General features: G+C 62.4%; 1 protein-coding gene across 1 annotated transcript; it reads left to right on the forward strand.

The window, feature by feature from the left end:
* Positions 1-884: 884 nt before the first annotated feature.
* On the forward strand, positions 885-22,282 carry AP3B2 (adaptor related protein complex 3 subunit beta 2). Its single transcript, XM_081124450.1, has 26 exons — positions 885-1,122; positions 6,801-6,876; positions 7,019-7,093; positions 7,404-7,499; positions 9,214-9,374; positions 9,661-9,727; positions 9,826-10,008; positions 10,096-10,379; positions 11,457-11,511; positions 11,825-11,896; positions 13,310-13,372; positions 13,701-13,833; positions 14,072-14,181; positions 14,973-15,149; positions 16,397-16,583; positions 16,939-17,057; positions 17,447-17,555; positions 17,860-17,980; positions 18,496-18,673; positions 18,767-18,827; positions 19,121-19,227; positions 19,411-19,639; positions 20,275-20,359; positions 20,608-20,705; positions 21,642-21,780; positions 21,871-22,282. Exons 1-26 carry the CDS (start codon positions 1,010-1,012, stop codon positions 22,019-22,021), a joined length of 3,249 nt encoding a protein of 1,082 aa, XP_080980576.1. The 5' UTR covers positions 885-1,009; the 3' UTR covers positions 22,022-22,282.
* Positions 22,283-22,709: the final 427 nt, after the last annotated feature.

Consider the following 22,709-nt stretch of genomic DNA (forward strand, 5'->3'; position numbering starts at 1 on the left):
CCGCTCGGTGCAGAAAGCGGCCCGTCCAGCGGGCGGGCGCAGGGGAGGGAAGGCCCTGGACCCGAGCTGGGGGCGCAGGACCCCCGGGCCCTGGGAGGTGGGGGTGCCAGGACCGAGCTGGGGGCGCAGGACCCCCGGGCCCTGGGAGGTGGGGGTGCCAGGACCCGAGCTGGGGGCGCAGGACCCCCGGGCCCTGGGAGGTGGGGGTGCCAGGACCCGAGCTGGGGGCGCAGGACCCCCGGGCCCTGGGAGGTGGGGGTGCCAGGACCCGAGCTGGGGGCGCAGGACCCCCGGGCCCTGGGAGGTGGGGGTGCCAGGACCCGAGCTGGGGGCGCAGGACCCCCGGGCCCTGGGAGGTGGGGGTGCCAGGACCCGAGCTGGGGGCGCAGGACCCCCGGGCCCTGGGAGGTGGGGGTGCCAGGACCCGAGCTGGGGGCGCAGGACCCCCGGGCCCTGGGAGGTGGGGGTGCCAGGACCCGAGCTGGGGGCGCAGGACCCCCGGGCCCTGGGAAGTGGGGGTGCCAGATCTGGGGGCTGGGGTCTCAGGACCCGAGCTGGGGGCGCAGGGCCCCCGGGCCCTGGGAGGTGGGGGTGCCAGATCTGGGGGCTGGGGTCCCAGGACCTGAGCTGGGCTGTGATCTGTATTCATCTGGCGACCCCCCCGCCCCCCCCGCAGGCAAGATCCCGGGGGCCAGGAAGGGGAGGGGAGGAGTGGGGGGTCCGGCGTGGCGTCCTGCACCCCCCAAGGGTGTCCCTGCCCCATTCAGCAGCCCCCACCCCCCGCGGGCCGGGGGCGCCTCCCCTCGGGGCGCGCACAGCCTCCTGGAAGGGCGGGGTCTGCGTGGACACGCCTCCCGCGGCTGCGCACCCGCCTCCGCCACCCCGGGCGCGCGGCCCTGATTGATCGCCCCGCGCACGGCGGCCCCTGCAGAGCGCAGCGCCCCGCGCCCCCCGCAGCCTCGCCCCCGCCCGCCCGCGCCCCCGCCCGGCCCCGACACCCGGCCCCCCCATGTCGGCCGCCCCCGCCTACAGCGAGGACAAGGGCGGCTCCGCGGGCCCCGGGGAGCCCGAGTATGGCCACGACCCGGCCAGCGGCGGCATCTTCTCCTCGGACTACAAGCGGTGAGGGCGCCGCCCCGAGGGGTGCGCGGGGGCTGGGCCTCGGGGGTCCCTCGCCGGCCCGAGGGGTGCGCGGGGACTGGGCCTCGGGGGTCCCTCGCCGGCCCGAGGGGTGCGCGGGGGGCTGGGCCTCGGGGGTCCCGCACCGGCCCGAGGGGTGCGCGGGGGCTGGGCCTCGGGGGTCCCTCGCCGGCCCGAGGGGTGCGCGGGGGCTGGGCCTCGGGGGTCCCGCACCGGCCCGAGGGGTGCGCGGGGGCTGGGCCTCGGGGGTCCCGCACCGGCCCGAGGGGTGCGCGGGGGCTGGGCCTCGGGGGTCCCGCACCGGCCCGAGGGGTGCGCGGGGGCTGGGCCTCGGGGGTCCCGCACCGGCCCCGAGGGGTGCGCGGGGGCTGGGCCTCGGGGGTCCCGCACCGGCCCCGAGGGGTGCGCGGGGGCTGGGCCTCCCGGGTCCCGCGCGGGCCTCGCAGCCGCGCCGGCACCATGGACAGCGCCCCGCGCGCCTCCAGGCCCCGCCCGCGCCCCAGCGCCCCAGCCGCGCCCGTGGCCGGATCCCCACGCAGGGGCGGACCTGGGGCCCCGGGAGGGCGGGGGCGGCTGGGGGGTGGGCCAGCCCCCCTGTTCCTGGAGAGGGGCAACCCTCCTGCCCCAGGGCTTCTTCCTCTGTTTGTTGTTGGGGTGACAGGCTCCTTTTTCCCCACAAGGGGGTGGATTCCCAAAGGACTTGGGTGTAGACTCCCAGCCTCCCAGGCCTGGCTCTTCCCACAAATCCGTTTCCCTCACTCAGGCCCCCAGGTTCCGGCCCCCATCTCACTGCACCCGTAGGTCACCCCCACTCTCACTCCCCTCTGCGCCCCACCCCGAGCCCCACCTCGGCCTTGGCTCGCGCATTTACCCCTAACCCTGAAACACGCGTGTTTAAGGGCCTAGCGCGTGGAGCCCTGTCCTAGTCTCTGCGGGCGCAGCTGGGAACGCGAGCCCATCCCGTCCTCAAGCTGCTCTGGCGGGGCCCACGGAGGAAGGACCTGCCCCGGGGTGATTCAGTGTGGTGGGGACAGCGGGGGCCGGAGGAGCTGGTCCCCGCCACCGCGGAGAGGGGAGCCTGCGGGGTGTTCCAGGCAGACCCAAGGGCCTGTAGGAAGGTGGGGAGGCAGAGGAGGGCCACGCTCACAGGCTCTGTAGGTGCAGGGACGGTGAGGGTGGGGAGATGCTAAGGTTTTTGGGGGGGTTGGCTGCTGACATCAGATTTGCACTTTAGACGGATCCGAGGCTGGATTGTGGAGAAGAGATTGGAGGGTGTGCTGGGCTGAGCCAGAGACAAGTGTGCGAGTGTGTGTGTGTGTGGGGGGGGGGGCTGAGGCTGGGGGCAGGTTGGGTGATGGCCTAGAATCGGGGAGGCGCAGAGGATCTGAGGGCTCTTGGGGAGGTCGAAGCCCAGACCTGATGATCAATTGGGAAAGAGGTGAGAGCAAGGGGCTGGGAGACGGGGCTGGTACTCGGGTTACTGAGGCGAGATTCGGTGCCGTTGGAGAGGAAGGCGTCACAAGCCAATTGGTGGAGAACAGTGTCGGGCCCAGCCTTGGATGTGCCGAGATGGTGAACCTAAGACACTCGGGCCCCGCTGGTAGCTGGATATTAGGGTTCGGACTCCAGGACGGGGCTGCGTGTGTGCGTTTAGGCCACAGAAGGAAGTAAAGGTTCACCCGGGGAGGGCGTGTGAGTTCAGCCAGGGCCCAGGTGGGGGGGGGCAGGGCTTGCAGAGCCAACTAGGGGCACTGACTGGCCTGGCTTCAGGTAGGACCAGCCGGGCCCAGAGGCAGGAGGGCAGGAGGGGAGGAGAGCAGGGGTCTAAGGCAAGGCTGAGGGGGTTTGAAATACAGTGAATAAAGGCAGCCACCACGGCAGGGCAGGGGCCTTGAGGACCAGAGGGCCGAGGGTGTGACGGAGAAGGTGGAGGGATCACCGGGGGGCCTAGGCCAGGTGGGCGGAAGGTGAGATAAGAAAGGGGCAAGAAGATTAGGGTCAGTGAGGAGAGGGGAAGGTGCCTGAAGGGCAGTGAGGGAGGCAGAGGTCCCGCTGCCTGCGGCGTGAGTGGGGGTGGGGAGGGAACCCCTCACCTCCGTCTGGATCAGCTCCCCTGACCCCTCGCCTCCTGCTCAGAGATTGAGCCTTGGCTAGTGCCCAGCCTCCTCCCCTCCCGAGCCCTTGTCTCCCAGCGGGGGAAGAGGTAACCAGAGCCTCTCTCCCTGCCAGTGTCTGGTTTCTGAGTTTCGGGGGCGGGCCGTCTGGTGACAGGGACAGGCGTCCCCAGCTCCCTGGTCAGCTCCGTGCCATCCCAGAGCAGGACCTGGGGCGCGATGCAGCGATTCCTGCAGCTCCCGGGGGCCGTGGCGAGGGTGGGGGCCAGGGGGGCCAGCGGGGCCGATCAGGAGGCTGCCAGCCCCGTGCTGGCCCCCGAAGGCGGGCCCCCAGCCTGGTACCAGGCCCTGCAGCCTGAGGAACTTCGGTGGCTCCAGGCCCCAGAGGAAGACACAGCCCAAGAAGCGTCCCCGGAAGGACCTTGCCCAGAGCCTGGCCAAGGCCAGAGTCAGAGCCAGCCACTACGGTACAAAGGAGCCCAGGGACCCCACCCCGAGGGCCGGGAAGGCCAGGGATGGGCAGACTCCAACAGTCCCGCCTGGCCTGGTGCAGGACAGGCCTGGCACTTAGGGTCCAGGTGGAGCCGCTGGGGGCACAGTACTGGGACTGAGAGTGTGAGTGGGGGTGATGAGGGGTGTAAATCCCCAGGACTCCGAGGGGAGGAAGATCTTAACGTGTTTGAGGCTTGAGGTCCCACAGTGGCCTTTTCCTTCCCCCAGGCCCCGGCCAGAATGGGTTCTAGGTGAGGTTTGGGGACGAGATAAAGCTTGGAGAGAGTTTGGCCAGCTTTTCATGGCTTGTGAGGTGGAGCGTGTGTGGCTAGGGGAGGTGGGCACGGCTGGCCTCAAATGCCGCATGTGTAACCCCCAGAGAGCCCCTCGGGCCGGGTGAGGGGTCGGGTCAGAGTGAGTGGTGTAAGGGGATCTGACCTCAGGGAGTAAGGTTTCATGGCCTCGGGGTGTTGCTGTGCATCTCCCTTCCGCTTCCTCTGGGGAGCATCCGCTGGTGGGAGCGAGGACAAGGGGCTCCTCCGGGTGGTCTGTCTGTGCTAGTGGCTTCTGACAGCCCTGCCTCTACCTCCGTCTTACATCCAGTGGTTCCTCCCCCCCCCCCCTCTGTTCTCCTCGGCCCAGGACCCGGAGCCTTCAGGGGTCTGGAGTGTGCACCAGGCTGGCTGGGTGGGAGTGACATGGCTGCCCCAGCGCAGGCCCTGGGGTGTGTGGATTTGTGGGTGTGGCGAGGACACCCCGGTATGAGGAGCTCTGCTCTAGACAACACCCAGAGTTCAAAGAGACCACCGACGTCACGGCTCCTAGGGGAAAGGCACCCCAGGGTGACAGGCGAGGACACCCACCTGACCCCTTAGGAGGGCCCAGGATCCCTGAGGCTGACGTATCTGATCTTAGAAGCCAAAAATGTATCATCAAGAATCTCCAAGAGGAGGCCAGTGGCCAATCTGGTGAATGAGCCCCGAGTGACTGAATTTTGTTGAAAAAGTGTGTGTGGGGGGGGGGTGTATGTCTACATGAGGGTGCAGAGGGAGCAGGGAGAGGTCTTGGGTGGGTATGTGTCTGTGGGGATATGTGTGTGAGTTTGTGGGTGTCCACAGGGGTGTGGAGGTGAGGTGTGTGTGTGTCTATAGGTTTATGTGTAGAGAGTGTATTTATATATATATATATATATTTTAAATATGTCTCTATTGATGTCAGAGAGAGGAAGGGAGAGAGAGAAACATCAATGAGGAGAGTCTTTGACCGGCTGCCTCCTGCTCGCCCCCTGCTGGGGATCATAGGTCAATGCTCAAGGGCCGAGCCACTCGGGCGGGCAAGTCGTGGAGTTTTAGGTGGACATGACTGGGGCTGGTTAGCATCTTCCGCCTTCATCTGACAGCCGGCGAGGCCCCTGTGTTCTGGAAGGTGGTATTTTTCTATTTACTTTCCATAAAATAAAAAAAAAACCTGTTCAGGAGAGACGCTTCCTAAAATCCTCGGAACGTTGAATCTCTTAGCACCCCTTCTGCCTTTGCTGCTTTTCTCTGCTAAGCGCCCCACGCATTTCTACAGAACGCAGCCCCGAGACTCGGCGTGTGTGCTGCCGGCCTCTCCTCCTCCCCTCCGCGTTTGTCACTCACTTCTCAGCGCCAGCCTCAGTCGCGTTGGCCTCTTCGTGACAGTGATCACCCTCTTACGTGCTTCCCATTCCTGACATCGCTACCCTCGGTTTCTGGCTTTCTGTTATTTCTGAGACTAATTTTGCACACTCTGCTTTTTTTTTTTTTTTAAATCCTCACCTGAGGGTATTTTTTCCGTTGCTTTTTAGAGAGTGGGAAGGAGAGAGAGAGACAGACACTGATGTGAAAGAGAATGGTTGTCTCCCACACGTGCCCCCACCAGGGCCAGGGGTCAAAGGTATGTGCTCTTCTTGGCCGGAATCAAACCCAAGACCCTTCAGTCCTTGACCCTGTAACCACTGAGCAACACCGGCTAGGGCTGCACACACTGCTTTAATTTTTTTTTTTTTTTTTTAATATGCCTTTATTGATTTCAGAGAGAGGAAGGGAGAGAGAGAGAAACATCAATGAGGAGAGTCATTGGTCGGCTGCCTCCTGCTCGCCCCCTGCTGGGGAATCAAAGAGCCTGCAACCCGGGCCTGTGCCCTGACTGGGAGTCGAACCGCGACCTCCTGGTTGATGCTCACCCACTGAGCCACACCTGCCCGGGCCACACACTGCTTTATAATTCCTGCCATTGCCAGTAGTTCCCTGGGCTGGGTTCTCCTGCCTGGTCAAATGCTGCAGGTTATCAGAGCGTCGTCTGGGGGATTAGAGAACATGCAGGTTCCCCACACACAGCTGCTCACCACGTTTTGGAGTTGTCTTGGCAACAGATGAGCGCGTCGGTTGTCCCACAACTCTACCAGCTGTGTGTAGACAGATCTCCCCATGGGTTTGTTCGCAGTTCCCTGCTCACTTCTTCGAGCACCAGCCCCAGGACCTCTGCGTATGGCTGGCCAGGCTGATCACTGCCCAAGGGCACCCGGCCGGCCAGGGAACACCAACCCACCCATGGTCCAGTCGCTGAATGGGGAGCATCAGCTCAGGGCCATCTACCTGGAGTGGCCGGCAGATGCAGCAGCCTGGACTGTGAAGGCTGGATACGGGCCCCGTAAAAGAACACTGGACATAGCTGATTAGGGGCCCATCCTACTCCAGTGTGACCTCACCCCACCTAATTACAACTGCAAATACAGTCACCTTCTGGGGCACAGGGATTAGGGCTCAAATACAGTCATCATCTGGGGCACAGGGATTAGGACTTCAGCATAACTCTTCTGAGGGGGACACAATTCAAACCATAACACCGCCCGACCTATGTGTTTCTCCCGACCCCAAGTCCCCCGATCTGTACCTCACTCCCTTCCCCTCTGATGGGGTCCTGCCTGAGCCTGCCCCGCCCATGTCCCTTCTTTCTGCCTGTATCCTCTTGATGGGCAGCCCCAGCCCCACCCTGTGCCCTCAGCTGACCTCTTGTGTCTCCTCCCACCAGGCACGATGACCTGAAGGAGATGCTGGACAGCAACAAGGATTCCCTCAAGCTGGAGGCCATGAAGAGGATTGTGGCGGTAAGGGGGTGGGGGAGGAGGGGGCCTTCCTTGGGGAAGGGGCCTGGGGGTCAAGGCCCTCCTTGTCCCCTTGTGGACCGTCCCCTATTAAGTGCCGGCCTCCTCCGTCTCCCCCTGCCCGACCTTGACCTCACCCACTCAGATGATCGCCCGGGGAAAGAATGCCTCAGACCTGTTTCCCGCTGTGGTGAAAAACGTGGCCTGTAAGAACATAGAGGTGAGCATTCCCCAGGGAGGGTCTCTCGTGCCCACCTCCACTCACCAGGAATAAACTCGAGCTGGCCAGAGGTGAGGAAGGGAACCATCCCGCCCCCGGGGGCCCTGCCTGCCCAGAAATGTCCCTGGTCCAGGAAGAGGCACTGTCCACGTGTCCCTGAACTAGACGTGGACCCGAGAGAGGACAGGGTGCACTAGGGATTCTCTTTCCCACGGGAGGAACTTGTCCCCCTGGACTGCAGCCGGCTGGGGTGATGATATCTCGCGGGGTAGGGGTGCCAGTCCCTGCTGGGAAACCTGCTCTCCCCCAGGTAAAGAAGCTCGTGTACGTGTACCTGGTGCGCTACGCCGAGGAGCAGCAGGACCTGGCCCTGCTGTCCATCTCCACCTTCCAGCGTGGCCTCAAGGTCAGTGGTCTCCGCGTACCTCCTTGGGGCCGGGGCCTCGTGGCTGCTGTGTCGGAGCAGTGGGCCCAGGGAAGGGCCTGAGCTCTGGAGGCCCTTTCCTGCCTGCCTGAGGCTGGGCGGGTCAGAGTGGGAGGAAAGGTGAAGTGGGTGCCCAGAGACTGTGTGTCTTCTCCTCTGAGAAGCCTGTGTTAATGGCTGCCTCGAATATGAACCCTTTGCCCGGCTGGCGTGGCTCAGTGTTCGAATGTCGACCTATGAACCAGGAAATCCCAGTTCGATTCCCGGTCAGGGCACAGGCCCGGGTTGTGGGCTCCATCCCCAGCAGGGGGCATGCGGGAGGCAGCTGACCAATGACTCTCTCATCATTGATGTTTCTCTCCCTCTCCCTCTCCCTTCCTCTCTCTGAAATCAATAAAAATATATTTAAAAAAACATGAACTCCTTGACCCCTGACAGTGGACCCCACTGACCCTCACCCCCATTGGTGTAAAGGAACCGTGGCCCACAGCCCCGCACACAGAAGTCAAGCTCCTTAAGGCAGTTCTGTGAGGGGAGCCGCTGACCTGGTTCCTCACCCCTGGGTGTCAGAGCCTTGGCCTGGGCAGGCTCACCTAGTCTAGGTGTGTGTAGAGGACAGTGACTCTGGAATCTTTCCACCTGGCACTGGGTAAGTAGGACAGAAGGGTTTACTGAAAACAAAAGGGCCCCACTGAGAAAAACAGCGAAGGTGGCCGTGCCGTGCGGGAGGGCTGCCTCGCACTCGGAGGAGCTTGGGTTCCAAGGTGAGCGCGGAGCACAGAAGACGTGGCCTATTTTCCCTAAGTTCAGCTCAGCCAGTTATTCCTCTCGAGCTGGGACACATTCCGTGTTCCTTTCGGCCTGGTCTCGGATGCCCGGTGCATGCAAAACAGCCCCCGGTAAAGACCTGGGACGCACCTGTTGTGGTGAAATGCCGCCGGTGGGAACTGAAATCACCTACGGGAGGGAACATGGGAGGAGTCAAGTCCTTAATACTGAAGTGGAGGCAGGATCCCCCCACACCATTTATTTTTTTAAATATTTTTTTATTGCCTAGCCAGGCGTGGCTCAGCGGTTGAGCATTGACCTAGGATCCAGGTGATCAGGGTTCGATTCCCTGTCAGGGGCATGCAGGAGGCAGCCGATCAATGACTCATCATTGATGTTTCTATCTCTCTCTCTCCCTCTCATTTCCTCTCTCTGAAATCAATAAAGCTATATTAAAAAAAGAAAAAAATATATATTTTTATTGATTTTAGAGAGAAAGGGAGGGGAGAGAGAAACATTGATTCGTTGCCTCCATATGTACCCCAGCTGGGGATTTGGGGTAACTTCCTGTAAATCCATAATCATTTCCAGATAAAATGTGTTTTTTTTTGTTTGTTTTTTTAAAGGAAAAATAGGTTCTAGTAGTGAATGTGATAGGATTTTACTCTTAAGAAAATACACATGCCTGCTTTTTTAAATAAGTGCTTTGACACCATCTGTTTAAAAATCAATCCCAGAATTTTAACAGATTACCATCATTTAAAAAAAATTCCTCCCCAGAGGAGATCTTTTCCATTGCTTTTCAGAGAGAGTGGAAGGGTGGGGGGAGAGAAAGAGGGGGGAACATGGGTGTGAGAGAGACACCTCCATGGGTTGCCAGTGTCCCAGGTGTGGTCTCTCACGGCTCAGCCTCCACCTCTGCCCTCAGGACCCCAACCAGCTGATTCGTGCCAGTGCCCTCCGGGTCCTCTCCAGCATCCGCGTGCCCATCATAGTGCCCATCATGATGCTGGCCATCAAGGAAGCTGCCTCGGACATGTCACCCTACGTGCGGAAGACGGCTGCCCACGCCATCCCCAAACTGTACAGGTATGCCCAGCCCTGCCCTGCCCTGCCCTGCCCTCCTCGGGGCAGTGGTTCCCCAGTGCCCAGCCCACCCCTGGCCTGTCTCAGGCCTTGCAGCCTGCCCTGCTTTTTTTTTTTTAATTGTCCAGAGGGTTTAAGACAGTTTTGGGGACTGATGGGGATGCAGGACCGCTGGAGGCTCACACCTCTGTGGATAGGGCCGCGGGGAGGGAGGTGAGCCCGGCCTGGGCAGGTGCTGGGGAGGCGGTGGGGGCGGGGGGCAAGTCCCTTTCAGCAGCGTCCCCCGCAGTCTGGATTCTGACCAGAAGGACCAGCTGATCGAGGTCATCGAGAAGCTCCTGGCCGACAAGACCACGGTGCGTTTCGGGGTGCACAGGCCGGGCGGTGGGAAGGTGCGGGACAGAGGCCCCTGGGCCGGTCCCTAGACGCCCCTCTGGCCTCCGTGCGCCCCCAGCTGGTGGCGGGCAGCGTGGTGATGGCCTTCGAGGAGGTGTGCCCGGAGCGCATCGACCTGATCCACAAGAACTACCGGAAGCTCTGCAACCTGCTCATCGACGTGGAGGAGTGGGGCCAGGTGGTCATCATCAGCATGCTCACGCGCTACGCCCGCACGCAGTTCCTCAGCCCCACGCAGAACGTGAGCGCGCCCGCCCGCCCCCCCCCCGCGGAGCGCGTGGGGAGGGCCCCGGGAGGAGGCGCGCGCTGCCCGCCTGTGCCCCCACAGGAGTCCCTGCTGGAGGAGAACCCCGAGAAGGCCTTCTACGGCTCGGAGGACGACGAGGCCAAGGGCGCGGGCTCGGAGGAGGCGGCCCCCGCCGCGCTGCCCGCCCGCAAGCCCTACGTCATGGACCCCGACCACCGGCTGCTGCTGCGCAACACGAAGCCGCTGCTGCAGAGCCGCAGCGCCGCCGTGGTCATGGCCGTGGCGCAGCTCTACTTCCACCTGGCGCCCAAGGCCGAGGTGGGCGTCATCGCCAAGGCGCTCGTGCGCCTGCTGCGCAGCCACAGGTGCGTGCTCGCCCCGGCCCCGCCCCGCCGGCCCCGCCCACCGCCGGCCCCGCCCACAGCCTGGCCCCGCCCCGACCCCGCCCACAGCCTGGCCCCGCCCACAACCCCAGCCCCGCCCACAGCCTGGCCACACCCCCGCCCCCCGCCCATTGCCGGCCCCGCCCACAACCTGCCCCACAGCCGCCGGCCCCGCCCACAGCCTGGCCCCGCCCACAGCCTGGCCACACCCATGCCCCGGCCCCACCCCCGCCGGCCCCGCCCACCGCCTGGCCCCCGCCCCGCCCAGAGCCCGGCCACGCCCACAAACCGCCGGTCCCGCCCACACCCTGCACCCGCCACGCCCATAGAACCGCCCCGCTCCAGCCGCCGGCCCCGCCCACAGCCCCGGCCCGCCCACAGCCTGGCCCCGCCCACAGCCTGACCACGCCCAGAGCCTCCGGTCCCGCCCCCCCCGCCCCGCCCACACCCTTCCCTGGCCTGGCCCACACCCTGCCCGCCACATCCACAGCCTCTGGTCCCGCCTACAGCCAATAACCACGCCCCTGCCCCGCCCACGTGCCGGGCCCCGCCCACAGCATGTCCCGCCCACACTCTGCCCGACCACGCCCACAGAATCAGTCCCGCCCACAGCCTACCCGGCCCCGCCCCGCCCCACATCGCTGGACCCTGAACCGGTCATGCCCCCCACCTCCCCACCCTAACCCACCTGCCCACGGTGCTCACCCCGGCTCTGCCCTCCTCCCACTGGAACCCTGTCCACACCTGCCCTCTCCTCCCTCTGATTTGGTCCACTTTTTTTTTTAAAAAATATGTTTTTATTGATTTTAGAGAGAGGAAGGGAGAGGGAGGGAGAGGTGGAAACACCAGTGATGAGAGAGTCAGGGATCGGCGGCCTCCCCCACGCCCCCTGCTGGGGATCCAGCCTGCAACCTGGGCGTGTGCCCTGACCGGGATCCTAGGTCGATGCTCAGCCGCTGAGCCGCGCTGGCCGGGCTTGGTCCACTTTTCTTACTTCCACCTGCTGCCCCTGGCCCCAGCTGAGGGTCCACTTAACTAACCTCTGACCTCTCTCTGCAGTGAGGTGCAGTATGTGGTGCTCCAGAATGTGGCCACCATGTCCATCAAGCGCAGGGTGAGCAAGTGACCAGGGCCTATCCTGCCCTTCCTGGGGGTGGCTTCTGGGGTGCTAGGGGTGCCGGGGAAAAGGGAGGGTGCCTTGGCGGTGCAGCTTGGTGGAGCGGAAACCCCAAATGTAGGATCTGAGGGCCGCTCAGGAAGGGAACCCGGGCGAAGAAAGACCCCGTGGGATCTAGGAGGGAGGCGGGGACACATTAGGAGTGGAGGACAGCGGTGTGGCAGGGAGGGTCCTGGGCCCAGGTCAGGAGGCGGGGTGGCTCGGAAGAGGGGCTGTGGCGGAACTCCCTGGGCTGCCTCTCCTGTGCCAGGGTATGTTCGAGCCCTACCTGAAGAGCTTCTACATCAGGTCCACCGACCCCACCCAGATCAAGATCCTGAAGGTGAGTGATGGACAGACGTGGTGATGCCTTTCTGTCTCTGTCCCCATCTCCACAGACCTACTCAGATACCCACAGTGGGCACCTGGGTGCCTGCCCGGTTCTGGGGCTGAGCCCGGGGTCTCCCCAGCCAGAACTGTTGGGGGTAGGGTGCGGGGAAGGGAACGGCTTTTTGCCTAGACCTGTTATATACCCGCCACTTTTACATGAAGCAACTTGATTCTCATAGTAACCTCAGGGAGTGCACATTTTCTCCATTTTATTAAAGTGGACCCGGGGAGGGGAGGTAACTACCCCAAGGCCGGCTCTGCTGACTTGAAAATTCATACTTTCCCAGTGTAGTCTTCTGTCTTCCACCCACACACAGAACCCTTGTCAGGCTTTCATGCAAACACACACCCACAGAAAAAGTGGCAGGAGCCTGTACCCCATTCTGTTCCTGCTCTGCTACCCCACTGAGTAATTTGTTTTTTTAATTTTTAAAAAGTATATTTTTATTAATTTCAGAGAGAGGTAGGGAGAGGGGGAGAGAGAGAAACATCAATGATGAGAGTCATGGATCTGCTGCCTCCTGCATGCTCCCTACTGGGGATCGAGGAGCCCACAACCCGGGCATGTGCCCTGACCAGGAATCAAACCTTGATCTCCTGGATCCTGGGCCGATGCTCAATTGCTGAGCCACAGCAGCTGGGCCCTACTGAGTAAACAGTTCAGAGAAAGCGAACGAACCAGGCACCCTGCCCCCGTGGAGCTTACAGTCCAGTTGTGGTGAGGAGGAGGCATTTAGCACCTAATCACAAAACAGGTGTCCAAATTTATTGGCAAAGCACAGTATGAAAGAACAGTACAAAGGGCTTATTATAAGAGCACAAAATTAGGAGGACCTGATCTAGTCTGGTGTCAGGGGAGCTTTCCTTCAGGAACAGGCTTGAGCTGAACAATGGCCTGAGAAATGAACACGAATGATGCAGGTAAAGGCAGGGGCAGGAATTGGAAGCACTCCAGCCACATTGCGGAAACAGCACACGCAAAGGCCCTGAGGCGGGCAGGAGTCTGACGGCGGCCCTGTGTGACTGGGGCCTAGAGGGCCAGGGGGAGCGGTGGGAGATCAGAGGTGGACAGCGGTCAGATCATTGAGGGACTTACAGACCGAGGGAAGGACATTGTCTACATCCTAAAAGCGGTAGGAGGCTTTCCGTTTTCAGTGGAGGTGGGGAGGTGACCTGATCATGCTATCAGGGAACCCATTTGGGAGGCGACACGGTCCTCCTGCCCTGTGGACAGGTTTCTGACCTGTCAGTCCTCTCGTCAGTCCAAGGATGCTGCCCTGGGGATTGTTGGCCTGTGTGTGGCGTGTGTTTGGAATGACGGACATTGACAGCACAGACAGCCCACTTCCTCCCTCCCTCCCTGCAGCTGGAAGTGTTGACCAACCTGGCCAATGAGACCAACATCCCTACGGTCCTGCGGGAATTCCAGGTACAGCCCCCATGCAGAGGGGTCCCGGAGGGCTGCCCCCAGCTCCCTGTGCACAGTGACAATCGTCCTGTGGGTCAGACCTTCTCTGAAGGGTCCAAAGTGGAGAAACGGTCATCTTAGGTCCTCTCCCAATGCCTTCTGCTGGCTTCGGGCCGGGGAGTCACTGGGCAACGGGTGATGGTGTCATTCCCTCTCCCAGAATTCAGTCTCTGGCATGATGAGTCCTTGAATGAGGGGGTGACAGCTTTCCAGAAGGTCGCCCGCAAGCCTGCAGAGTCACGGAGGGGCCACTGCCTGCAGTGGGTCACTCTGTGGTGGTGTCCCGCAGACCTACATCCGCAGCATGGACAAGGACTTCGTGGCAGCCACAATCCAGGCCATTGGACGCTGCGCCACGAACATAGGCCGAGTCCGGGACACCTGCCTCAACGGCCTGGTGCAGCTCCTGTCCAACCGCGACGGTCAGTGTTTGTCTGAGCGTCCAACTTTGATGACCAGCGGGTGTCCGCCTATGTCGGTGCCATGTGTGGTCAGTCTCTCTGCCGCAGTTAGTGTCCAAGTGTCCCTGCATCTGCGAGGGCCACTCGAGGGCAGGGAGTTGAGGAAGAGAGCCAGGAGCCTGGGGGCATTGCCTTGTCTGTCCACCTGTGAGTGGCCACCCGGCTACCCGGGGTCCACACACTCCTTTCCGTCCCACAGAGCTGGTGGTCGCAGAGTCAGTGGTCGTCATTAAGAAGCTGCTGCAGATGCAGCCGGCTCAGCACGGAGAGATCATCAAGCACCTGGCGAAGCTCACAGACAACATCCAGGTGAGGGGGTGACCTTGGGCCCCCTGCCCGGCCCAGTGTCTTCCCCATGATGTTAAGACCCTAGGATTAAAACCAACCCCCCAATTTCCCATATTGACTCTGCAAGGCCTTCAGGTGGAAGGAGGGGAAAGACGGGGCCATGGGATCCTCACCTTGTAGCCCAAGATTCGCCTTCCCTTTGGGGAGCCCTCACTGAGCTCCCCACTCACGTCTTCGCCGCCGCTCTCGCCAAGGGTGGCCACCTGACAAGTCCTGTGTTTTCCTGCCACGTGGAGACTTTGAGACAAGGAGCTCCTGACGTTTCAGGAAGGGTGGGAGGGAGTGAAGCATTGAGGGAGTGGACCCAGGAAATCAGCCTTTTAAACCGTGATTAACTTTGGGGCTTGAAGAGGCCGGTGAGCCCGGCCGGCGTGGCTCAGTGGTTGAGCAGCGACCTATGAACCAGGAGGTCACAGTTCGATTCCCGGTCAGGGCACAGGCCCGGGTGGCAGCTGGATCCCCAGCAGGGACCGTGCAGGAGGCAGCTGATCCGTGACTCTCTCTCATCGCTGAGGTTTCTCTCTCTCTCTCCCTCTCCTGCTCTCTCTCTGGAAAAAACCCCCAACAACCTCAGGGAAGAGGGGAGATGCCCAGGAAATGCCCGTCTTTTAATTTCTTTCCCACCGCCCCTCCCGTTTCTGGAGGACCCCGTAGCACAGCAGGCCGGTGCCAGCGGGAGGCGTGCCATGTCCCCGGCAGGCCACCCCCAGTCCGGGTTTACCCCGGTTCCCATGCCTCTCCCATGCCCACAGGTGCCCATGGCCCGAGCCAGCATCCTGTGGCTCATCGGCGAGTACTGCGAGCACGTCCCCAAGATCGCACCCGACGTCCTGAGAAAAATGGCCAAGTCCTTCACAGCCGAGGAGGACATCGTCAAGCTGCAGGTCATCAACCTGGCGGCCAAGCTCTACCTGACCAACTCCAAGCAGGTAAAGATTGAGGGGGGCCCCGAAACACTGTGGTCCCCAGAAACAGCACCCTCGCCAGGTTGGCTGAGCTCTGGCACCTCTTTCTGAAGAGAGAGTCCAGGGCAGGTGGCTGGTCTGCCCAGGTAGCCAGTGTTCCCCGGTGTCCACTGAAGGTGGCCTCTCTGGCATCCCATGGCGGTCTTGTGGGGGTGGTACCATGCATCGCCCGTGGCTCCTTTGATCCATGGTGACCAGAGCGGGCCCCAGGGGCTCAGTCTGGGGAGGCGGGGCCCTCGTGTGCCGGGACTCTTGCCAGGAGCTGGAAGGGACGGCAGTCACGTGTGGGAGCAACGGGGTCCCGGGTCTGTGGGCGTCAGGACTGTGGGAGAAGGAGCTTGGAAAGGAGGTGGAGGGGCCCCCATGGGGAGCGTTCAGTCCTTGAACATATATTTGTGCCTCCTTTGTTCAGCGGGGAGCAAGGACCAGGAGGGAGGGATGTGTGAAAAGATGAAGCCCTGCGGGTGGGGAGCCACGCGGGTCGGGGGCCGACAGGCTCAGCGTGCCGGGCCCCCCACGGTGATGCCGGCATGTTTCACAAGCCTGGGTGTCCGTGCGGCTTTCCCCCGGGTTGTCACCCTTGGCCGCGTCTGTTAACTACGTGTGCATTTGCTGACGGATTGATTTAAAGCACATTTCCTGAGTGCCCACTGTGCCTGGAGCTGAGCTGTGTCCTGGGGTCACGGCTAGTGCTCAGTGCCGGACGGCACTGCATAAACGATGGCTACCGCTGTCCTTTTGTAAAGTCACGTTAGTCTAGGCCGGGGTCGGGGCAGAAATGGAGAGATTTGGGGTCTTGGGATATGGCTGCTTTGACGGCCGAGTGTGCGCCCCACGTGACTTCAGCAAACCCACAGGCACCGCAGTTGGCTCTGAGCTCCAGAGAGCCTTTGGGGGGGAGGCTCCTGGGTGGTGGCACCGGGAACCTGTGAGGCCTCACCGAGTGTTCCAGGCTCACCCTGGCGCCTCCGAGTAGAGGTTGGCCCAGCCTGGACTCGGTGGGGTAGGGGCCGGGCCTGGGGCCGTGGGGACCACAAACCTGAGGACGAATGGAGTCCAGTCTGCGGTGGTGGGGCGGGAGGGATGGGGGTGGAGGCGGCGAGTCTAAGAGGGGAGGGAAGCACTGTGCGGAGGTGTCGGCTCAGGGCCGGCTCTGAGACCTGCTGTGTCCCCCCGTCCCTGACTGCTGCTGATCCCCTCTCGTCCCCAAGACCAAGCTGCTGACCCAGTACGTGCTGAGTCTGGCCAAGTACGACCAGAACTATGACATCCGCGACCGCGCCCGCTTCACCCGGCAGCTCATTGTCCCCTCCGAGCAGGGCGGGGCCCTCAGCCGCCATGCCAAGAAGCTCTTCCTGGCGCCCAAACCAGCCCCCGTCCTGGAGTCATGCTTCAAAGGTGGGAGCTGAAATCTGAAGTCGGGAGGACTTCCCGGGGCAGGGTGAGGACTGGCCAGGAAGGACTCTCGTCCCAGAGCTGCCCCCGAGGCCGAGGCCCCCGTCTCAGCCAGGCACTGGGCTTTGTGGGCAGCATTTCTGTCATTCCACCTGCCTCCCCCCCTCAGCCCTGCTCTGGGTGGGCCACACAACCTTTCTTTCTAGCAGGTGGGCCTGAGGGTGCAGTCGGGGTGGAAGAGCCATTAAGGGGCACCTCCAGCTAGGACATTGCCCCCCTCCCCAGTCACCACCTAGGAAACAATTCCCAGGGCAGTGCCTCACAGCCGCCCTGGCCTGACCTCTAACCCTGCCCCCAGACCGGGACCACTTCCAGCTGGGCTCCCTGTCCCACCTGCTCAATGCCAAGGCCACGGGCTACCAGGAGCTCCCAGACTGGCCGGAGGAGGCCCCGGACCCATCTGTGCGCAACGTGGAGGTCAGTGGTGGGGCCGAGGGTTGAATTACGCAGGTGGAGGGACAGACGGCAGGGAGCCCCGGTGTCTCAAGTGCTGGCCCGGCTCCCCTGACACCCTCCTCACACACAGGAGGAAGATCTCTCCCTTATTGAGACCCACGTGGGCCTGTTGGGCGAATACACCGAGGTCCCCAACCCCGTGTGCCGTGTGCCCTCTGCTCGGCTTGCAGTGCCCCCCCTGTGCTGCACCCCTCCCCTCCCCTCCCCTCCCGTTTCTCCCTTGGTTTGGCAGTGCCCCCTCTGTGAGCAGCAGCCCTTCCGCTCCAGGGGCAGGACCAGGGGCTAGAACAGAGTGGCAAGGCCCCTCCCCAGCCACGATTTAACAGCCTTCCCGCCTGCCCCTCCTCCAGGTACCTGAGTGGACCAAGTGTTCAAATCGTGAGAAGAGAAAGGAAAAAGAGAAACCCTTCTACTCGGACTCTGAGGGAGAGTCGGGCCCCACAGAGTCCGCGGACAGTGGTGAGAGGGAGAGCGGGGCCCTGTGCTGCTGCGCACGCGTGTGTGTGTGTGTGCGTGTGTGCAGGTGATGTGGTCGTGTATCCAAGGGGGTGTGCACCTGCGTGTACCTGCCTGTGTGCTGACCCACCTGAGGGATTGCAGGCCCCTTAGGCAGGTCTCTGTCCCTGTGGGTCCACCTGTGCCCCAGTTGGTCCGGGTGGCATCTGGCACCGGGGTTGCAGCTTCGCACGCGAGCCCAGGGCAGCTGCCCCGGACCCAGGAGGCCCGCGCGCAGGGAGGGGAGCCTGAGGCGGTTCCTCCGCAGACCCCGAGTCCGAGAGCGAGTCGGACAGCAAGAGCAGCAGCGAGAGCGGCTCCGGGGAGTCCAGCAGTGAGTCTGACAACGAAGACCAGGGTGAGGAAGAGAAGGGGAGGAGCAGTGAGAGGTAAGAGATGGGTGGGGCTTGAGGGCTCCCCCGGAAAGGAAGGGCCAACACGCAGCCTGGGCCGGTCTCCTAAGAGCCCCTGAGCCTCCTGAGCTGGTGGGGCCTGCAGACCCCGGGTCATCTCCTGCCGGGGCTGCTCTCCTGAGCTGCAGGAGGTCACAGGGCTGCAGCGCCGGACTCCACTGGCCCAGGCTCCCCGCCTCACCCCCACTTTTTAGAAAAACCGCATTTTTATTGATTTCAGGAATGGAGGGGAGAGAGAGAAAAACTTAAATGATGAGAGTCATGGATCGGCTGCCTCCCGCACGCCCCCTGCTGGGGATCCAGGAGCCTGCACCCCAGGCCTGTGCCCTGACTGGGAATTGAACCCTGACCTCCTGGTTCGTAGGTCGATGCTCAACCGCTGAGCCACGCCGGCTGGGCTCACCCCCCTGTTTCAGGGATTCCCCGCCCTTCTCTGAGGCAGGGAGTGGGAGTCCAGTCTGGGCCTGAGTGCCGCGTGCCCCTGTCCTCAGCGAGCAGAGTGAGGAAGGTGAGAAAAGCAAGAGGAAGCGGAGGAAGGTGACAAAGGGGCAAGGAGGAGCCTCGTCCTCGGACGAGGGCAGCGATTCCAGCAGCAGCTCGTCGGAGTCCGAGATGTCCTCGGAGTCGGAGGAGGAACAGGTGGCACCTGCGTCCTGGAGGAAAAAGACAGTGAGTGCCACGGGGCGGGGGGGGGGGCTCAGGGGCAGGACCCTCCTGTCCCCGGGACTCCCCCCTACACCCATACCCCATTTCCTCTTTCAGCCGCCCAGCAGCAAAAGCACCCCTGCAGCCAAGGAGGTCTCCCTGCTGGACCTTGAGGACTGTGAGTGTGGGCGGTGGAGCTCATGGGGAAGGGGGCCTAGGGAGTGAGACTTAGGAAGGCCCGTGGGAGCTCTGGATTGGGGTCCCCAGGGCTTGGGGGAGCAGACAGAACATGTCTCCAAACCTGAGGGGGCACCAGGTGCGGGGTTGGGGTCAAGGTGGTTGGAGCCACCAGGCTGACACGTGCCCCGCTGTCCGTGGTGCTGAAGCTCCTGCTCCCTGAGCCCTGCTCCTGTCAGGCCAGGCCCCACGTTGCCTCCCTCCCATCAGAGTCTCCCTCATCTGCTCCCACAGTCACCCCTCCCAGCGTCCAGCCTGTGTCTCCCCCCACGGTTGTGTCCAGCAGTCTGGCTGCAGATCTGGAGGGCCTGACGCTCACCGACTCCCCGCTGGTGCCCTCGGTGAGTGGGATTGGACGGACACAGCCCGGTGCTGCGTCCCTGGGTGTGAATGTGTGTGTGGGGGGCCGTGATGGAGGGGAAGGCTCTGAGTCTCTGTCGCTGGGTGACCCCCGGTGGGGACAGGGCTGGGGCAGGCTTCTTCTTGCTGACTTCCACACTCCCCCTGGTCTCCCTTCCCTCTAGCTGCTGAGCCCGGTGTCCGGGGTCGGGAGGCAGGAGCTCCTGCACCGCGTGGCGGGCGAGGGGCTGGCTGTGGACTACGCCTTCAGCCGCCGACCTTTCCCCGGGGACCCCCACATGGTGTCTCTGCACATCCACTTCTCCAACAACTCTGAGGCTCCCATCAAGGCCCTGCACGTGGGCACCTCCAAACTGCCTGCTGGCATCAGCATCCAGGAATTTCCTGAAATCGGTAGGGCTCCTGGGCAGACTCAAGCCTTTTTGAAAAAAAAAATTTTTTTTTTTTTTTTTTTTACTGATTTCAGGGAGAGGAAGGGAGAGGGAGAGAGAGAAACATCAATGATGAGAGTCACAGATCGGCTGCCTCCTGCTCGCCCCCTGCTGGGGATCGAGGAGCCTGCAACCCAGGCATGTGCCCTGACCGGGAATCGAACTGTGACCTCCTGGATCCTAGGTCAATGCTCAACCACTGAGCCGCGCCGGTCGGGTTGGCTCAGTCTTTCTGGGGCTGCCAGTGCCTTCTCTGTGCCAGGCCAGGGCCCAGGCTTTGGGGGCTCAGAGAGGGCATCCAGCATGATCCGTGCCCTGGTGGACGAGACAGACTAGGAAATGAGCGAGTTCTGATCAAGGCAGGGGGTGCTTGAGGCTTGGTTGTGTTGAGACTGACTTAAGTGGGTGAGAGTGGAGAGGGCGGAGGGTGGAGGGATTGTGTTTAGATTTCAGGAGAAAACCAGGAATAGTCTCCAGGGGCCCAGGAAGCTGGGAGCAGTCAGCTGTATCCGTGGAGGGTGGAATGGGTCGGGGACCCAGACCTGTCAGGTGATGGTATCTCTCTCTCCCCACCTCCCCCGGCTCACCCCACTGCAGAGTCCTTGGCACCCGGAGAGTCTGCCACTGCTGTCATGGGCATTAACTTCTGTGACTCAACCCAGGCAGCCAACTTCCAGCTGTGGTGTGTGCCCATCTCGTGGTGGGGTGGGTGGGAAGCTGGGGCTGGGAGAGCTGGGGTCACAGAGAAGTGGAGCTGGAGCGGGTGGCAGGCGGGGGGCACGCCACGATGCAGCGGGTCTGGAAACCACCCCGAACCCTCAGGTCTCCCCTCCCTCTCCTGCTGCCCCCGAGCCGTGCCCCCAAAGTGGGAAGCGAAGGGAGGGATGCAGGCCTCACCATCTCTCCGTCTGTCTTCTCCCCCGACCCCAGCACCCAAACTCGACAGTTCTACGTCTCCATTCAGCCACCTGTTGGGGAGCTGATGGCCCCCGTGTTCATGAGTGAGAATGAATTTAAGAAGGAACAGGGTGAGTGCGCCTGGGGTGGGGAGGGGAGGGGGCTCAGTCAGCTGCGGCACACAGCCACGCTGAAGGATCCTCGGACAGGGAGGCCTTGCAGCTCGTGGCTCCGCAGAGGCCGGGACACTTAGGGAGGCTGTGGAAAGAGCTGACACACGGCCAGGCTGAGGATTCCAGGCCAGATGGGAGAAACATCACGGGCAAGAGTCCGGGAAAGTTTACCGGAAGAGGGGAGCAGTTTGGTTTGGGACAGAGGAGTCCCTAGGACAGGGGAGTCGAGTGAGAACAGAGCTGAAAATACGTCTGGTCTATTTCCTAGAAGCCTGGAAGGCTACGCCAAAGGGGTGTCAGTCCTAGAATCTCAGAGCTGGAAGGGGCCGCAGGGGTTGGTGGATCCAGCTCCCTCGCTAGACAAGGACTGTAGATCCGTCTTCCTGTCAGGGGAGGGACCAGCGAAGGTGTCTGAGTGAGGGCAGGGCCAGGTTCAGCAGGTGTGAGTTATGGGCCCACCTGTGAGGCTGTCTGGGCCTGTGGAGCTCTGGCCTGTCTGGTGAGGACTGGGGCCTTGGCCAGGAGTGCAGCAGCCATCAGTCCTCTCTGTGAGGACCCAGCCTCGGGAGCTGGGAGGGATTTGAACTTGGTTGCGGGGGGGGGGGGAACCAGGAAAGACTGAAGGGTGTGGGGTCCAGGGCAGAGGAAACCTCTAAGAAGTGGCCACCAAATCTTTGGTCAGCAACGTGGATGGAGCCCTGGGTAGGCCGGGGAAGGCAGACTGACAAAGGCTTCCTGAGGGAGGGCCAGGCCCGAGCAGGATGTACCCTCTCCCCAAGGCTGCTGGGGGAGGTTCGGACCCGCCCACCCTAGGAGAACTTGGTGGGGAGGCCCAGTGGGCAGACCCGGGCAGACCCACCCAGCCTCTGCCCTCACAGCGACCTCTGCCCCCAGGAAAGCTGACAGGCATGAATGAAATCACAGAGAAGCTCACGCTGCCCGACAGCTGTCGGAGTGACCACACCGTGGTGCAGAAAGTCACCGCCACGGCCAACCTGGGCCGCGTCCCTTGTGGGACGTCCGATGAGTACAGGTACTGGGCCACTGGCAGAGGAGACGAGATGGGCTGCTGGGCCTGGCTGAGCCCCGGGGCTGAGCCCCTCCCTCTCTCCTCCTCCCTCAGGTTTGCAGGGAGGACGCTGACCAGCGGGAGCCTGGTCCTGCTGACCCTGGACGCACGGCCCACTGGACCCGCCCAGCTGACAGTCAACAGTGAGAAGATGGTGATCGGCACCATGCTGGTGAAGGATGTGGTGCAGGCTCTGACCCAGTGACTCCACACGCTCCGACCCCCACTTGTTTCTCCCTTGTGACACCTGGGCTGTTAGCACCCCCCCTTCTCTCTCTCAGATTCCTCATGACAGCACCCAGGGCTCCTCTCTCCCTCTGGCCATTGCCAGGTTCTCTCCCAGCCCCTCCCCCGTGGGTTCCTTAGTGACCTCAGTGTGCAGAGGGACACAGCAGCTGCTCCCTGGTCCCCCAGCTTTCTGTAGCTATTTACGTAGCAGATGCTCAATAAATGTCTTCTCCCTAGGTGCTGGCTCACTTTTCCTTCTGGGTTCTAAGGGGATGGGGGAGAGTGGCTAGTTCTTGTTAGACCCTCGTGAATGATCACTGCTGACCCTCTAGGGAGGCTGTGACTGACTCTCAGAGTTGACTCTGGTTGGAGCTCCCCCAAGATGACCATCTCTGAGTCTCCGGGCGTCTCTGGAAGAGACCTGAGCAGGGATGAAAGGCCAAGCTGGAGGAACTCCCTGGTCCTTTCTAGGAGCCTCTGCAAAAGCAAGGCCTCCCCCTTGATCCCCCTCACGGGCTCTTGGGAAGGATTCATGATGTGAGGAATCCCCCAATCAGGTGCGAGGTTCAAAATATGTGAAATACATCTGATACTGGGCCTGGAGCCCCCACCTGGCAGGGGAGGTGACCCAACTAGCCGCCTCGTAGGGGGGAGGATCAGCAGGT

The sequence above is a fragment of the Miniopterus schreibersii genome (assembly GCF_964146895.1).
Source record: "Miniopterus schreibersii genome assembly, chromosome: 22".
NCBI lineage: Eukaryota > Metazoa > Chordata > Mammalia > Chiroptera > Miniopteridae > Miniopterus > Miniopterus schreibersii.